The sequence below is a fragment of the Carettochelys insculpta genome, chromosome 4 (genome assembly GCF_033958435.1).
Source record: "Carettochelys insculpta isolate YL-2023 chromosome 4, ASM3395843v1, whole genome shotgun sequence".
Lineage (NCBI taxonomy): Eukaryota > Metazoa > Chordata > Testudines > Carettochelyidae > Carettochelys > Carettochelys insculpta.
The window spans coordinates 47,661,238-47,674,625 of record NC_134140.1 but is presented as its reverse complement, the minus strand read 5'-3'; the positions used below and the strand labels follow the sequence as shown (position 1 = coordinate 47,674,625).

General features: G+C 41.2%; 1 protein-coding gene across 3 annotated transcripts in view; it reads right to left on the bottom strand.

The window, feature by feature from the left end:
* Positions 1-13,388, bottom strand: part of GABRB1 (gamma-aminobutyric acid type A receptor subunit beta1) — a 191,471-nt gene that overhangs the window by 81,003 nt on the left and 97,080 nt on the right. For all 3 annotated transcript variants that reach the window (XM_074991803.1, XM_074991802.1, XM_074991804.1), the window contains exon 4: positions 2,418-2,638. In XM_074991803.1, the coding sequence (XP_074847904.1) occupies positions 2,418-2,638 (221 nt within the window). The remainder of the gene's footprint in view (positions 1-2,417; positions 2,639-13,388) is intronic.

The window sequence follows — 13,388 nt, the reverse complement described above, 5'->3', positions numbered from 1 at the left end:
TGTGTGGTCAGGGGCTATTCATCATTGTGACCTTAGAGGGATATCTGCAGGTTTTACATCTATTTAGACAAATACCCAAAGTCCTCAAGTTCATCATCAGAAGAAAGCTCCCCACAAACCAGGAAACACCAGTTCAGAGCTATGTCAGACTCAGCCATAACAACTAATGCAACACTTGTAGGTGTGTCTTCACCATTATGATGTACAGTATTCCTCACTGTGCTTCTTTCAAAATCCATGGGTCCTACTCATGCCTAAGATAACGTGGTGAACCTCATCCAGTGCATTAAATGTCCAGATGGCTATAATGGCTAAATCCAGCCAGCCACTCCACTCATGAACGAACTTGCACGGGAACGTAAAGCAAAACCACTCTGAAATATAACTGCATGTCTGCTTTGTTGCCCTCTACCTGCAGTGTGTCCATTATCTCCTGCAGTAAACAGATCTCTGTCAATGGGAGAGATTCTATGCTGTATCTTCTGAGAGAGTCAATACAGTAGGTGTATCTTAGGAGGAATAGGACAACAGTGGCTTAATGCCACTTCCGTACAATATGGAAGCCAGGATGCTGCAGGGACTGAAAGAGTTGCTTGCATCCTTTGGAGCAGCCGCCAGGGCTTCCCCAAGGCTGCCTGTGCCGTGCAGAATCCCTATAGAACCAGCTCAACAGGCAGAACTCCTTTCCCTGGACATGTCCCAATGGCCGGGCAAGTGCGTCAGCCCGATGCCACTCTATACCAAGAGATTCTCATCTAATCAGCTGTGACACCCTAAAATTGCTGGAATAGAGTGTGGGGGAAAGCAGGGGACAGAACCTATTCCAATCTGCCAACTAGCATAGAAAATATATTTAGACAGCACCATATTAATAAAAATCCTTAGGGCGCTTACTAGTTACAAGTTAAAATAATCTCAGTATGGTAAATGGTTCATACCTAAATACATCCAGGTTTCCAAACATATATTTACAAATAATTGAAAATGTCCTGTGATGTGTCCGTAGGATGGTTGTACTTTAACAGCCCTCAGACCTCTTTATTTACTGATTTTTTTGATGGATTTTATCCATGTCTTCCAAAGCCAGTTCTTTGGAAGTTGTGAAGTCAAAATGCCCATTACCTTCCTCCTCTCTCAGTGCTTGCAGGATACTGATAACTCCATTTGATATTTATGCTTGTAGTTCATTAAGGGTAGGTCTACACAAAACAGTTACTTGAAAATAACAGTCTTTATTTCAAAATAACCATCCTAGCCTGTACACAACACAAATGCTATTTCAAAATAATTGTGAAATAACGGTTGGCTTAATTCAACGTAGGTAAAACTCAGTCTGTGAGAAACAGAACCTATTTCTCAATAAGCCATAGCACGTCCAATGGCTCTATTTCAAAGTATGCTCTATGCGTGTAGATGCTCTATTTTGAAATCGCTAAGTGCTATTTCAAAATTCATTTTTGTATGTAGCAGTGTTATTTTGAAACAAGCTCTTCCGGAATAACTTACTTTGAAATAAGGCTGCTGTGTTGACATACCCTAAGACCATAGTCTGGTGAGGCTGGACAAATGGGTCAGGAGATCTAAATCAGCCACGTGAAAGGATGAAGCCAAACACACACTAAAAATTCCATCACTGGAGAGCACAGAAGAGTGCCTCTGTGGATTAGATATTTTATTGTACATTTCAACTGCTTCTTGGTTTTAGATCAGTGCACCCTTACTGTGCAATGCTCAGCTCTAAAAGTCATTCCACTTCATATCTCTTCACTGCTTGACTAACACCGTAATACCAGACTCCACAGGAACACCAACATGCCCTGAAGAGCCAAGAGATATGCAGGTATTAGACTTTCACGACAGTCAGGCCGTGTCTACGCTTGGTCAAAATTTCGAAAGGGCCATGCTTAATGGTCAAATCAGAGAATATTAATCAGGCACTGAAATGAATATTCAGCGCCTCATTAGCATGCTACCATCTGCGGCACTTCAAAAGTGTCGTGTTTCGATCATGCGCGGCTTGTCTACATGGGGCCGTTTTCGAAAGGACCTCGCAAACGTTGAAATCAGTGGCTGGCAGCATGCTAATGAGGCGCTGAATATTCATTTCGGTACCTCATTAGTATTTGCCGATTTGGCCATTAGCATGGCCCTTTCGAAATTTTGGCCAAGTGTAGACACGGCTCAATAGTTAAATACATAAATTGTAGTGTTGTGAAAAAATACCTGGAGGTTAGCTATTGTTCCTGTGCTGTAGGTGGATATTTTAGTTACTTAAACCAGTGAACTGCAGTAAAATTTTCAGAATAAGTCAAAGTAATGGAAAATATGTTGATCATAAATCATGCTGTAGATCTACTACCAAATACATGTATGTAATTATTCCAAAAACATGAAACATAAGGTGAAATACTACATACCGTAGGCCATAAAGGACTGTTCCATCAGGATGTAGTCGAATCATTCGATTTTTCACTGTAACCCCGTGAACAAATGACTTCTTGTCATTTTGGAAGTAAGTGTCTGGCACCCAGAGCTGGTCAGCTACTCTGTTGTCCAAAGTTAGGTTCAAAGGTATTCCAGAGTAAGACAACCTTTTGTCTCTCCAAGACTGCTGGAAATACATTGTGAGTGTATAGTCCTGGAAGCAAAAAAGAAAAAGGGTCTTTGAATAGTTATGCATTGAAGTTTTGTAGCAAATGCATATCTGTATTCAGTAATCACATCTTTGACTCTTGAATGTTGAGTTTCCGTCTGCTTACAGATGGTAAACTGAAATATCCTTCCAGTCGCTGCAAACTGAGAGACGCCTCAGTATATTCTTCCGCATCAAATAGAGCAGGGGTTTTTAACCAGGGCATGGGCACTCTACGGGTATATGTAGGTCTTCCAGAGGGTACATAGATATTTGCCTGGCTTTGCCTAATAAAAATCACTAGCAAGGTCAGCACAAACTAAACTTTCAATGACTTGTTATAATGCTCCATATACTATTCACTGAAATGTAAGTACAGTAAACCCTGGAGACACGCAACCAAGTTGCACGTCTCAGGTTAATGTGACTGCCATCCCTGACAAGAGCAGGAAAACTGCTCCTGTTAAGGGTGGCAGCTTGACTCTTGTCTGCTGCCCCTGACAGGAGCAGTTTCCTGGTTCCTGGAGTGCCAAGGAGCTGGGAACCAGGTGGCCGCCTAGCTCCTGGCTTCCCTCTGCTTACAATGATGAGAAACTGACCAGGACAGCAGCCTTGGTCAGTTTCCTGGCTCCAAGGAGTGGAGGGGAGCCGGGAGCCAGGCTGCCTCTGGTTCCCAGCTCTCCACCATTCCTGGGAGCCAAGATATTGACTAGCCCAGGTGCACTGGTCAGTTTCCCGGCTCCTGCCCATCTAGGGGATCCCATCCCATCTCTCTTTGACTTGAGCGAAAATGTGAGTTACGCGGGGGTTGCAAGAACGTAATCCCTGTTTAACTTGAGGGTTTACTGAACGCTATTTGTAATCTAGTTGATTTTTATAATTATATATAAAATAAGAAAGTAAGCAATTTTTCAGTAACAGTGTTGACTGACATAATTGTATGTTTGTCTGATTTTATAAGAAAGTAACAGCAACGAAGGGTCCTGTGGCACCTTATAGACTAACAGAAAAGTTTTGAGCATGAGCTTTCGTGAGCACAGACTCACTTCATCAGATGCTGCTCTTCATCTCACTTTATCTCACTTCATCAGATGCTGATCATCAGATCCAGCATCTGATGAAGTGAGTCTGTGCTCACGAAAGCTCATGCTCAAAACTTTTCTGCTAGTCTATAAGGTGCCACAGGACTCTTCGTTGCTGTTACAGATCCAGACTAACATGGCTACTCCTCCAATATAAGAAAGTAGTTATGAAGTGAGGTTAACTTGTGGGGTACACAAGACCCATTAGCCTCCTGAAAGGGGTACAAGAGTCTGGAAAGGTTGAAAGCCACTGAAATTTCTCCCTGCCTCTGACTCTGCTGATTTTTTTTAAGGGTAGCTAGTTTTTAAAGTAGAAAATGCCAAGAATTTCATACTCCATGGGGTTCTTAAAAGATAACTACAGCTGCAACATATGAACTGTCAAAGTTTCCACCCACCCCACCCCCTGCCCCATTCCAAGTACCAGGTTGTTTTTCACTCTGCCATAACTGTGTAGCAAAATTATTGACTGTGCCAAATGTACTTCCAGAGGAGAGTTTTCTCTGCCGAGGGAGAGGGCTTTATGCTTGTCAGACTACCAAATCCTAACTTGGACTGTAATTTTGTTTGAAGAAATAAGACACCATAAACTCTTTGATGTGATGTTTTGCATTCTTCACCTACCAGGACCACTCACTGTACAGTTATAAGGAACGTATGGTTAACCTGAAAACCATGTTTTCTCTCTGATAATGATGTGCCTGCTATAGCTATGAATGATAAGATCATACCAGCATCCCACTTGTGCACCATTCTGTGGGGAACTCACATTCATGTTGTTCCCAAAGCCGTGTAAGACTGCTGCTTAGATATAGCAAAAGAAAACCACTACAGATTTTGATCTTGAGGACAAGAGGGTTTCCTGGTTCCTTTTTTTTTTATCCCCTGGGTCCTGTCCACAAAACCAGGGAGCAACAGGAGACGGAGGAAGTCAGTAGAGCATCTTTTACTTCCCAGACTTCTGTCCAAGGCTTATGATTGAAAGGTATGGCAGGGTAGAAAGACCTATTTGTCCTTGAATCCTCCTCTGTAGGTCTTTAGGAGTGACTGAAAGCTGGTGGTGGGGGAGGGCAGGATAAACCCAGTTTTCCCCCTCTCTGTCCTTTGTCTGGCACAGTGGAGAGGGAGCTAATGAAACCTGCTTCACTTTCTGCAGCCCTGCTTTGTCAGGAAGAAATGGGAGTCTGCGACAGAGGGAGTAATAGGAGAGGACCTTCTTCATGTCCCAAGGCTTCTGTGTGAAGTCTGAGGACGTATTTAAGAGGGGCAGGCAGAGGTGAAAGTAAAGCGGTGCACCTCAGTGCGGAGCCCTGGGAAGACCTGTCTGGGGGAGGAGGTGGTGTGCACTCCCAGAAGGGGCTCTGCTGCCATGCTAAGCGGCAAGCAGATGAACAGGCTGGTGGAAATGTTTCCCACATCAGTCCAGGGACTGCTGTAGACCTGAGCTCTCCCCTCCCAAGGACAACCTTTTGGGCAGGGCAGGGGTGCAGAAGGCTCACCCGCATTCCTACCAGTGTTGGTTGTTGCTTGCTGTTTCCCTCCCTATCACTGTCAGGGAGCAAGAGGTCAGCACACAGAGTCCCTGCATCCCTCTCCCTCCAGGCTGGTGTGGGGAGGAGGCAGAGGAGGGAGTCATCCATGCTGTGTGCTGTCCCCTCAGTCCCTGACAGTGATGGGAAGGGATACAGTAAGCAACGGTGGGGGGACGGGAGGCTGTCATATTGCACCTCCCTAGCCCCCTGCCTTGAGGCCCCACAGGGCAATAGAAAAGTACCTGCTACAGAAGAGACCCACAAGCAGGCAGAAGTATATGATGGAAGGGTCGGGGTAAGGATGAGCATCTGGTGGTGCTGCTCCTGAACTCATCCACTGTCCCTTGCTGACAAGACATTTGAAAGCGTTGCAAACAAGCCAATTATCTGTGAAAACTCCGTTGCAAAAACTCAGGCCACCCCATGTAAAGGGGGTTGTATCAGAAACTTAATTTAAAAATATTCAACTTAGAAAAACAAAGATGTCCTTGAAAAATAGTCCAGAGGAGGGAAGGCAAACTTGTTTTCTTTGTTTCACACCCAATCTAAATTGCGGGCTCAAAAGCCCAACTTGAATTGCAATCTTAAGTTCATATTTATTTATGAATTACTATTATCCTCTGAAAGGGCATAGGGGAAAAAACCCTGAAGATTTAAAATTATGTGAAAATGGAGCAGAAAATGAACTTAGAACAGTTGAGGCAGGTGTTTGGACAGGGGAAGAGGGAGAAGGAATAATTAGAAGTTCAAGACATAGGGTTTCTAATTTTGGCAGCCTTTTTCTTGGTGGAGGTCACAGAGGAATAATGAAAAGTGGTTCAAACTGTCAGTTTAGTCATATGGGTTATTTTATTTAGGTAATTGTCTTTGTTTTGCCTCTGTGGTAGTCTTGGTAATGCCACTGGAAGTAAAGTACCATGACACTGAGAAAGAAGCCTGGAGTTTTAAATATAAGAATGGACAAGATAGACCTTTTCAGATCAGTAAAAACCCTACATGCCATAAACCTCGGTCCTAATCATATTGAATGGGCTACCACAGATGCACTAAAGTTAAACACATCTGATGAAGTGGGTCTTTGCCCACGAAAGCTTATGCTCCAAAATAGCTGTTAGTCTATAAGGTGACACAGGACTTCTTGTTGTTCTTGAAGATACAGACTAACATGGCTACCCCTCTGATAAAGTTAAACACATTGCTCTGTATTTCCAGTTGCTTTCTCAGAACTTAATTTAAAATCCCCCTGAAGTCAATGGAAAGATTCCAGGGGAGTGCAAAGAGCTTTGGATGAGGCCCTTTAAGCTGTAGCACACTGAATGAGAACTTTCTGTTAAGCCTACATTGCAGTCTGACTGTTTGCTCAGAATTGTGGCCTTCTGGCAGTATTAAAAGACTTCAGGCACCAATGTTTCTGAGAATGCAAAATGAATGGTTCCATCTGCACTTACACAAGAATAGCTAGAACTCCCGGGTTTATTTTGTTTAATAAGCCCTTTGGTTGCCAAGATAAAGATGTCAAGAATATTCTGTGCTTCACAGCTGCATGAATAGTATTAATTCCATCTTGTATGCATATTAAAGTTTAATTAAATTGCATTTGTGATAATAAAATTGTGACTTAGTCTGCCAGTGGTCAACAAATTGTAATTAGATGTTAACGCTTCAATATTTCAACAATCATTTAGTTGATGAAGTTAAAAACATCCATTTCTTACACTGCTTACATGTTATCTATGCCTCAGTAGGAATGGAAATAACTTGAAGTGTACACTGAACTCCAGCCAACTGTGTTGTTATATGCCATAAGAAACCATGTATAAAGATGATTAAAACCCAGTCTACTGAGCTTAATAGAATGTTTTGTTTCATATGGAGCAGGGACTTAGTGGATTAGTCATTCTCCCAGGATTTGCTTTTCCAGATATCCGATTTATGGCAATTGACCAATACCATGCTACAGGATGTGGGATATGTTTTGCTTGCGAGTTTTCAGGAGTGTCTCTTGACAAGAACTGTGTGATTAGTCAATTTTTTGGTTCACTGGCCAAACCAAAACATCCTCAACCTGAAACATTTTTTCCATTTTCTTGGCAAAACAAAAGCTGAAAAAAATGCTGGTTGAACATAATGTTTTGTTTAGAGCTGAGGCATTTTAAATGACTTCAAGAAAAGCAAAGGAAATTTGGAAATGTCGTTCGTAAAACTGACACCAGAGGAGGTATTCTCCCCTCCAACGGTCTGCAGCCCCAGGGCTACAGTGCTTACCTGAAATGTGAGAGATTGGTGTTCAAATCCCCACTATTTCTGATTTAGAGGAGAAATTTGATCTTGGGTTTCCCACATCCTGGCAGAGTACTCTTAACATGTATCAAGGTGCATCACTTCTTCCTCCACTGGTCAGTGGTTTTCTAAAAGGTGCTTAAGCCTCTTTGAATCTATCCCAAATATTTGGGATGTGGGGAGGGGAGCTTGTGGTTCACCCCAGACCAACGTGGAATAGGATTAGTGGTCTGAGGAGCCAGTTACCCTTAGGCTGCCTTGGTGGGGAGAAAAGGTGCCGTAAGATTGACTGAGAATGAAGCTCACCTGGGCAGGAAGAGGCTGGAGTTCTACAAAGCCCAGGTGCTGAGGACTGTAGTGACGTTAGCCTGCAGCCACGCTTCCTGATGTAAGGGGTGGGAAGTAGGAACCTGAGAGCAGCAAGATTGGAAGCATCTGGAAAAGGAGCAATAAGATCTGAAATAGATAGACCTGAACTGCTGTGGGTTCAAGAGTCTCTGGATTGGAACCCTGGGAAGAGAATGAGCTCATGTTCCCCTACCCATTACTGTGTAAATAGCGCAGTCCATACAGTGGAGATGAAGACTGCCTGAGACTTTGAGGATGGCTAAGCTGCAAAGGAGAGGCGGTACAGCTCCAGACTAGCAGGGAGGCAGCCATGGTGAGCAACCACCCGATGAGATGTGGGATTGGTGAGCTAAATCTCCAGATGAGCCAGAAAGGGACATTACCAAATGCTGAACAGCGAACCCCCAAACAGCTGAAGCTGTTCAGTACATTCATATTGATTCCCCTGAAACTGTGTTTTTCAGTGAATAATTTATTAATCTAACAAAGTTTGTTCAGCAGTGGTCATCGTGTCAATCCTCCCAGTTCTTATGTGTAGATGGGAGGAGAATCCTGAAACTTTTCCATTTTAACATAGGCTCATAGTTCTGAAAAAGTCAAGAAGAAAAATTTTGGAACAGTTATTATACCTCTCCATGATATTTCTTGTATGATAAGTTCAAATATTAAGATAAAAACCCATGAAAGTTATAAAGTGAATTAAGTCGAGTAATTTCTGCAGCATTGATCATTCATGTCTTGAACCATTTCTCTTGTAGGATGAAGAACTATTTATTTAGCAGGCTAGGTTTAATTTCAAATGATGTTGAATATCATAATTGCAAGGGCCTGTCAGATTTCTGTGAGATTATGGCATTCTAGTTCTTGTTTGCACTCACACAGGAAAGATTCCCTGCTTCCCAGATTTTTCTATATTGGTATCTCTGAATGATGATCATTAATGGATGCTGCTTCTGTATGGGGGGGAAGCTTATTGGCCAAAGTTCCCAAAATGTGTTGCTGCAAAAGAATGCTAAAAAAGAAAATAAAAAATTACATGTGTGTGTATATATTTGCTCTATAAGCAGTATCAAAGATCATGACACACTTTCACAGCCTATTTTTAAAGCTGAAAATAGAGCTTGTGATTGGCAAATTAAACTATGATGGAAACCAAATCTCTGCAACAAACCTTGCTGCCAACTCTGCTCACATTTCTACATCAGCAATATCATCGCAGGACCTAACATCAACCATACCATCAGGAGCTCCTTTACCTGCACATCTACTAACATAATTTATGCCATCATGCGCCAGCAATACCCCACTGCGATTTACATTGGCCAAACTGAACTGTCTCTATGTAAAAGAATAAATGGACATAAATCAGACATCAGGAATGGCAACATACAGAAAGCTGTAGGAGAACACTTCAATCTCCCTGGACACTCAGTAACAGATTTAAAAGTAGCAGTCCTACAACAAAAAGAAATTCAAAAATCAAATGGAGAGAGAAATCTCTGAGCTGCAATTCATTTGCAAATTTGACTCCATCAACCAAGGATTAAACAGAGACTGGGAGTGGCTGGCCCCTTACAAAAGCAGCTTCTCTGCTCTGGAAGTTCACACCTCCACATTAGAATCTGACAATGGGCCACATCCCCCTCGTCTTTCTCCTCTCTTGGGCTACGTCTACACTATCCTCATTTACTAATGAAGTGCTGAAATACATATCCAGCGCCTCATTAGAATGCTGGCGGCTGCGGCACTTCGAAATTGCTGTTGCTCACCGCCACGCGGCTCATCCAGACAGAAAGGACCCCACCAACTTTGAAATCCCCTTATTCCTATCAGCAGACTAACACAGCTACCTCTCTGACACCTGAAAGGGTGTATATAATGGAAATCTGCAAAGGAACATGATTCTCTTCATAGGTGCATAACCTCAATATGTCACTAACATACGATTGGATAATACATGCAATGTAATCAATGGCAAAAGGCAAAATTAAATGATTGGTTAATAAGTGTTACTTGTAACCTAGTGTTGGCTCTTTCGTTGAATAGCCCACAACTGACCTTTTGTACTTCAGAAGTTTGGAATAAATTGGGGTATAATTGAATAGATAACCATCAAGGTGATTGATCTCAAGGATGACATCTGGTGATGACTGGTGGTGATAGGCATATAAAAACCTATGAAATAATTACCAAGTTGGACCTAAGAAATACTGCAACCTGGATTCTCAGGAAGGGTGACTATAACATTACTTTTCCTTTCTGTGCTTGTGCTGATTAATCCTAGATGCCTAATCTTTCGAGTAATCAAAACCTGTTGAGCATAATCATTGGATGTCTCATAAATTAATGAACTGAACAGAATCCTTTGCAAAGTGTACATCCATATTTCCTAATAATGTGTAATTAATCAAGTCACAAAAAGATAACAGTGACTGGTATATGTTCGTGTAATAAGAATGGTTCATAATAAATACAAGCAGAGCAGGATGAATGTCAATGTTTAGGATAATTGTGTGACTCATGTTTTGTGGCTTGGGAGCCAGGGACATTTCCCTTTTCTAATAAAACAGGTTTCTGTAGACTCTTTGTAGCTGTCTGGCCCAATCAGTTATTTTGTTTTGCATCATTTCACAAAGGTTAATCTCTGGATTTCCCAGCTAAGCAAAGTGCCCAATAAGGATGACATCAAATGATTATTCTGTAACTATTAAAACTTTACAGTACCTGAGTAAGACAACAAATAATTCAGCCAAAAATATTGAGAAATATTAACAAATGATGTCACAGACAGGTTCCATGGTAGGAAATGGGGACTTTGTAGACTTCCAGTTCATGGTCCAGAACATCTCTTCCTCCCTCCTCCTCACTACTCAGGAATCTGGACTTTCAAGCATTAACTAACAAAACCCACCGTAACCTAGTTTTAAGGCAATAAAATGATATAGCACCTATACTAGAATTTCTTGGGTAGACTAAAGCTTTGCATAAGACACCAATGAAATGCTATCAAACCATATGACTAAACTTGTGTTTTTTAAATGGCACGTTTGAAGTGAAAGTTTAATGATGACCTGCGTCCTAGCCAGAAGAGTTCCCATGGGCCAATACAGCTTCAAACTCAAGAGCATTTGATGAATTTCAAAACTTTCATGATTTTAGCAGGGACTTCTAGGGGGTCTCTAACTTTGTTTTGACAGTATCCCAAAATCTCAGCTCTCTGAATAGAAAAGAATAAAACAAGCTATTTAACTTTTGTTTTTAAGAACTTCTGATCCTGAGTTAGAACAGCAGAGTATCAAATGCAGAGTTTTTTAAAGTCTTTTTCAAAATAGATTGAAAGGATGTATTAGAAAACTCCCACGCTTCCAAAGCCTTTTCCTTTATTTTTATCAGGTTTTATTCAACACAGTACTGAACTATATTTACATTTTGAGGGGTGGTGGTGGTCTCTGCTGCTCTCTGATTTCCAGTTTCAAATGAATTATGTGGTTGACTCATCAATTTGGTGTTTGTAATTCTCTGTATTAAAATAAAATAAAAATAAAAGCAGGTAACCCAGGAGGTTCCATTTAAAATTTCAAAAAGGTTTGCCAGGTTTAACATGCCTCTTACTGGGAACTGATGATGTTATTCCGTTCAGTAACAAACGTCTGCAATCAAAGATTTTAAACCCTCTGAACTCTTTTTAGATTTTAAATTCTGTGTATGCATATTTTGGTTGATGGGCTCAGACTCTCTTAATTTTTTGGTTGGAAGAGAGACATAGGGAGTTGATTAGGTATTTTTTGGTGGTGTTAATGTTTGGCTTACAGTGTTGATAGGCTCAGGTCAGAGACAAGAGAATTACACTATGTAGATATGTAGATATACCTGTGTCCTGCCACCTATAATATGATTAGAATGTGTTGCATCAAGTGATGAATATTGGGGATAGGAAGAAACATTCTCTGGACTGAAGACTAAAGCAAGAAATTTATTTCTCTTCTCAGTGCTGACCTTTTCCATTCTGTGCTGGAATAGTTGGGCCATTGAGCTAATCAAATTCACAGTTTTTGTGCTTTCTGACTAGTTAGAAACCACACTGAGCAGTAGTGTGCACAATAAATACTCAAATCACTGCATTTGGCAATTCATTTCAAACTCTCACCTTAGTCCAGATTCATAGAAAGGTTCACTAAAAAACATTTTTGAAAGACACTGACACTGTTTTTTTGAATTAAGCTAGGCTAGTTTATGATTTTTTTTAGTGAAATCAGTACTTTTGAATAGTTTCAAGACCAAACCTGCTTTAAATAACTGGAGATTGGCAGAAACAGAGAGCTCTCATTGGCTTGTTTCTTAGGTGACATTTGAGCAAAATGCACCAGTAAACGTCAGCCCAGTAGCCTGATGTGGCAGTAAATGGAAGACAATCCTGTAGTAAAATGCAAATTGCTTTCATTTTTCAATAAGTAGCATCTTTGAAAATGTAGGGCCTCTTGATTAATAGAGTGAAAGAAATACGGATTTTCACATATTCCTGCTGAAGTACAAACATCAGTGATCAATACAAAGGAAAATAGGACACATTCTGTATGACATCAGTTCTGTTAAAATGGTAACACTGGCACAGATATAATTCTGATCCTCCTATCCATTTCATGCTATTTATATCAATCTGCTCATTTCTTTCAAATCAGCTTTTTGAAAATGAGGAAAAAAAGTTATTTTTAGTTCAAATAAGCTCCAACACACAATAAAATTCATTTGGCATCATTTCATGGAATGTCATCCTTTTGAAATGAGAAAAATAGCTACAGTTTGGACTGGTTTTGAATGCCATCTGTGGTAGAACACTGCAGAGCAGACGTTTTGTATAATCAACATCTGAAAGAGGATTGCAGTATTTTGTGGCATGTAGCATGGACAGTAGTTACAAACAGGATAAATAAGCCCCACTTAGGTTAAAAAATTAGGCAAGTGAAAACCAAGGACACGACTTCCATTTCTCTGAACTAACATGTATTCACAAACTTCTTGAACTCCTTCTTGTCTGAATCCTAATCTGTAGGTCAGCTGTTCCCAAAGGGTGGGTTGAGACCCCAGAGTGGGTCATGACCCTCAAATGGCATTGCCAGAACTGGCATTAGACGTGCTGAGGCCCAAGGCTGAAGAGAGAGCCTGAGCATGACTGCCTAGGGCTGAGGGCTTTAGCCCTGGGACTCACATTACAAACTCCTCCCCCATCAATCAATCAACACTGATTGATTCCACAGCCAGATCTGCACAGCAACCTGTGTGTGTGCACATGTGGGTATTCAAAAAAATTGTTAGGAGAACATCTCAATATTAGAATTTGACCCTGGCTCCAAATCCTGGCTTTGATTAATAGCACAAAAATCATGAGGACATAATATATATGTTAGGGAGGCGAGGAGGGAGTGGTAATATCTGTTATTGAACCATCTTCTGTTAGTGAAGATGCAGGCTCTGTGAGTTATACGCAGCTCTTCTTCAGGGCTGGGACAGCTTCAT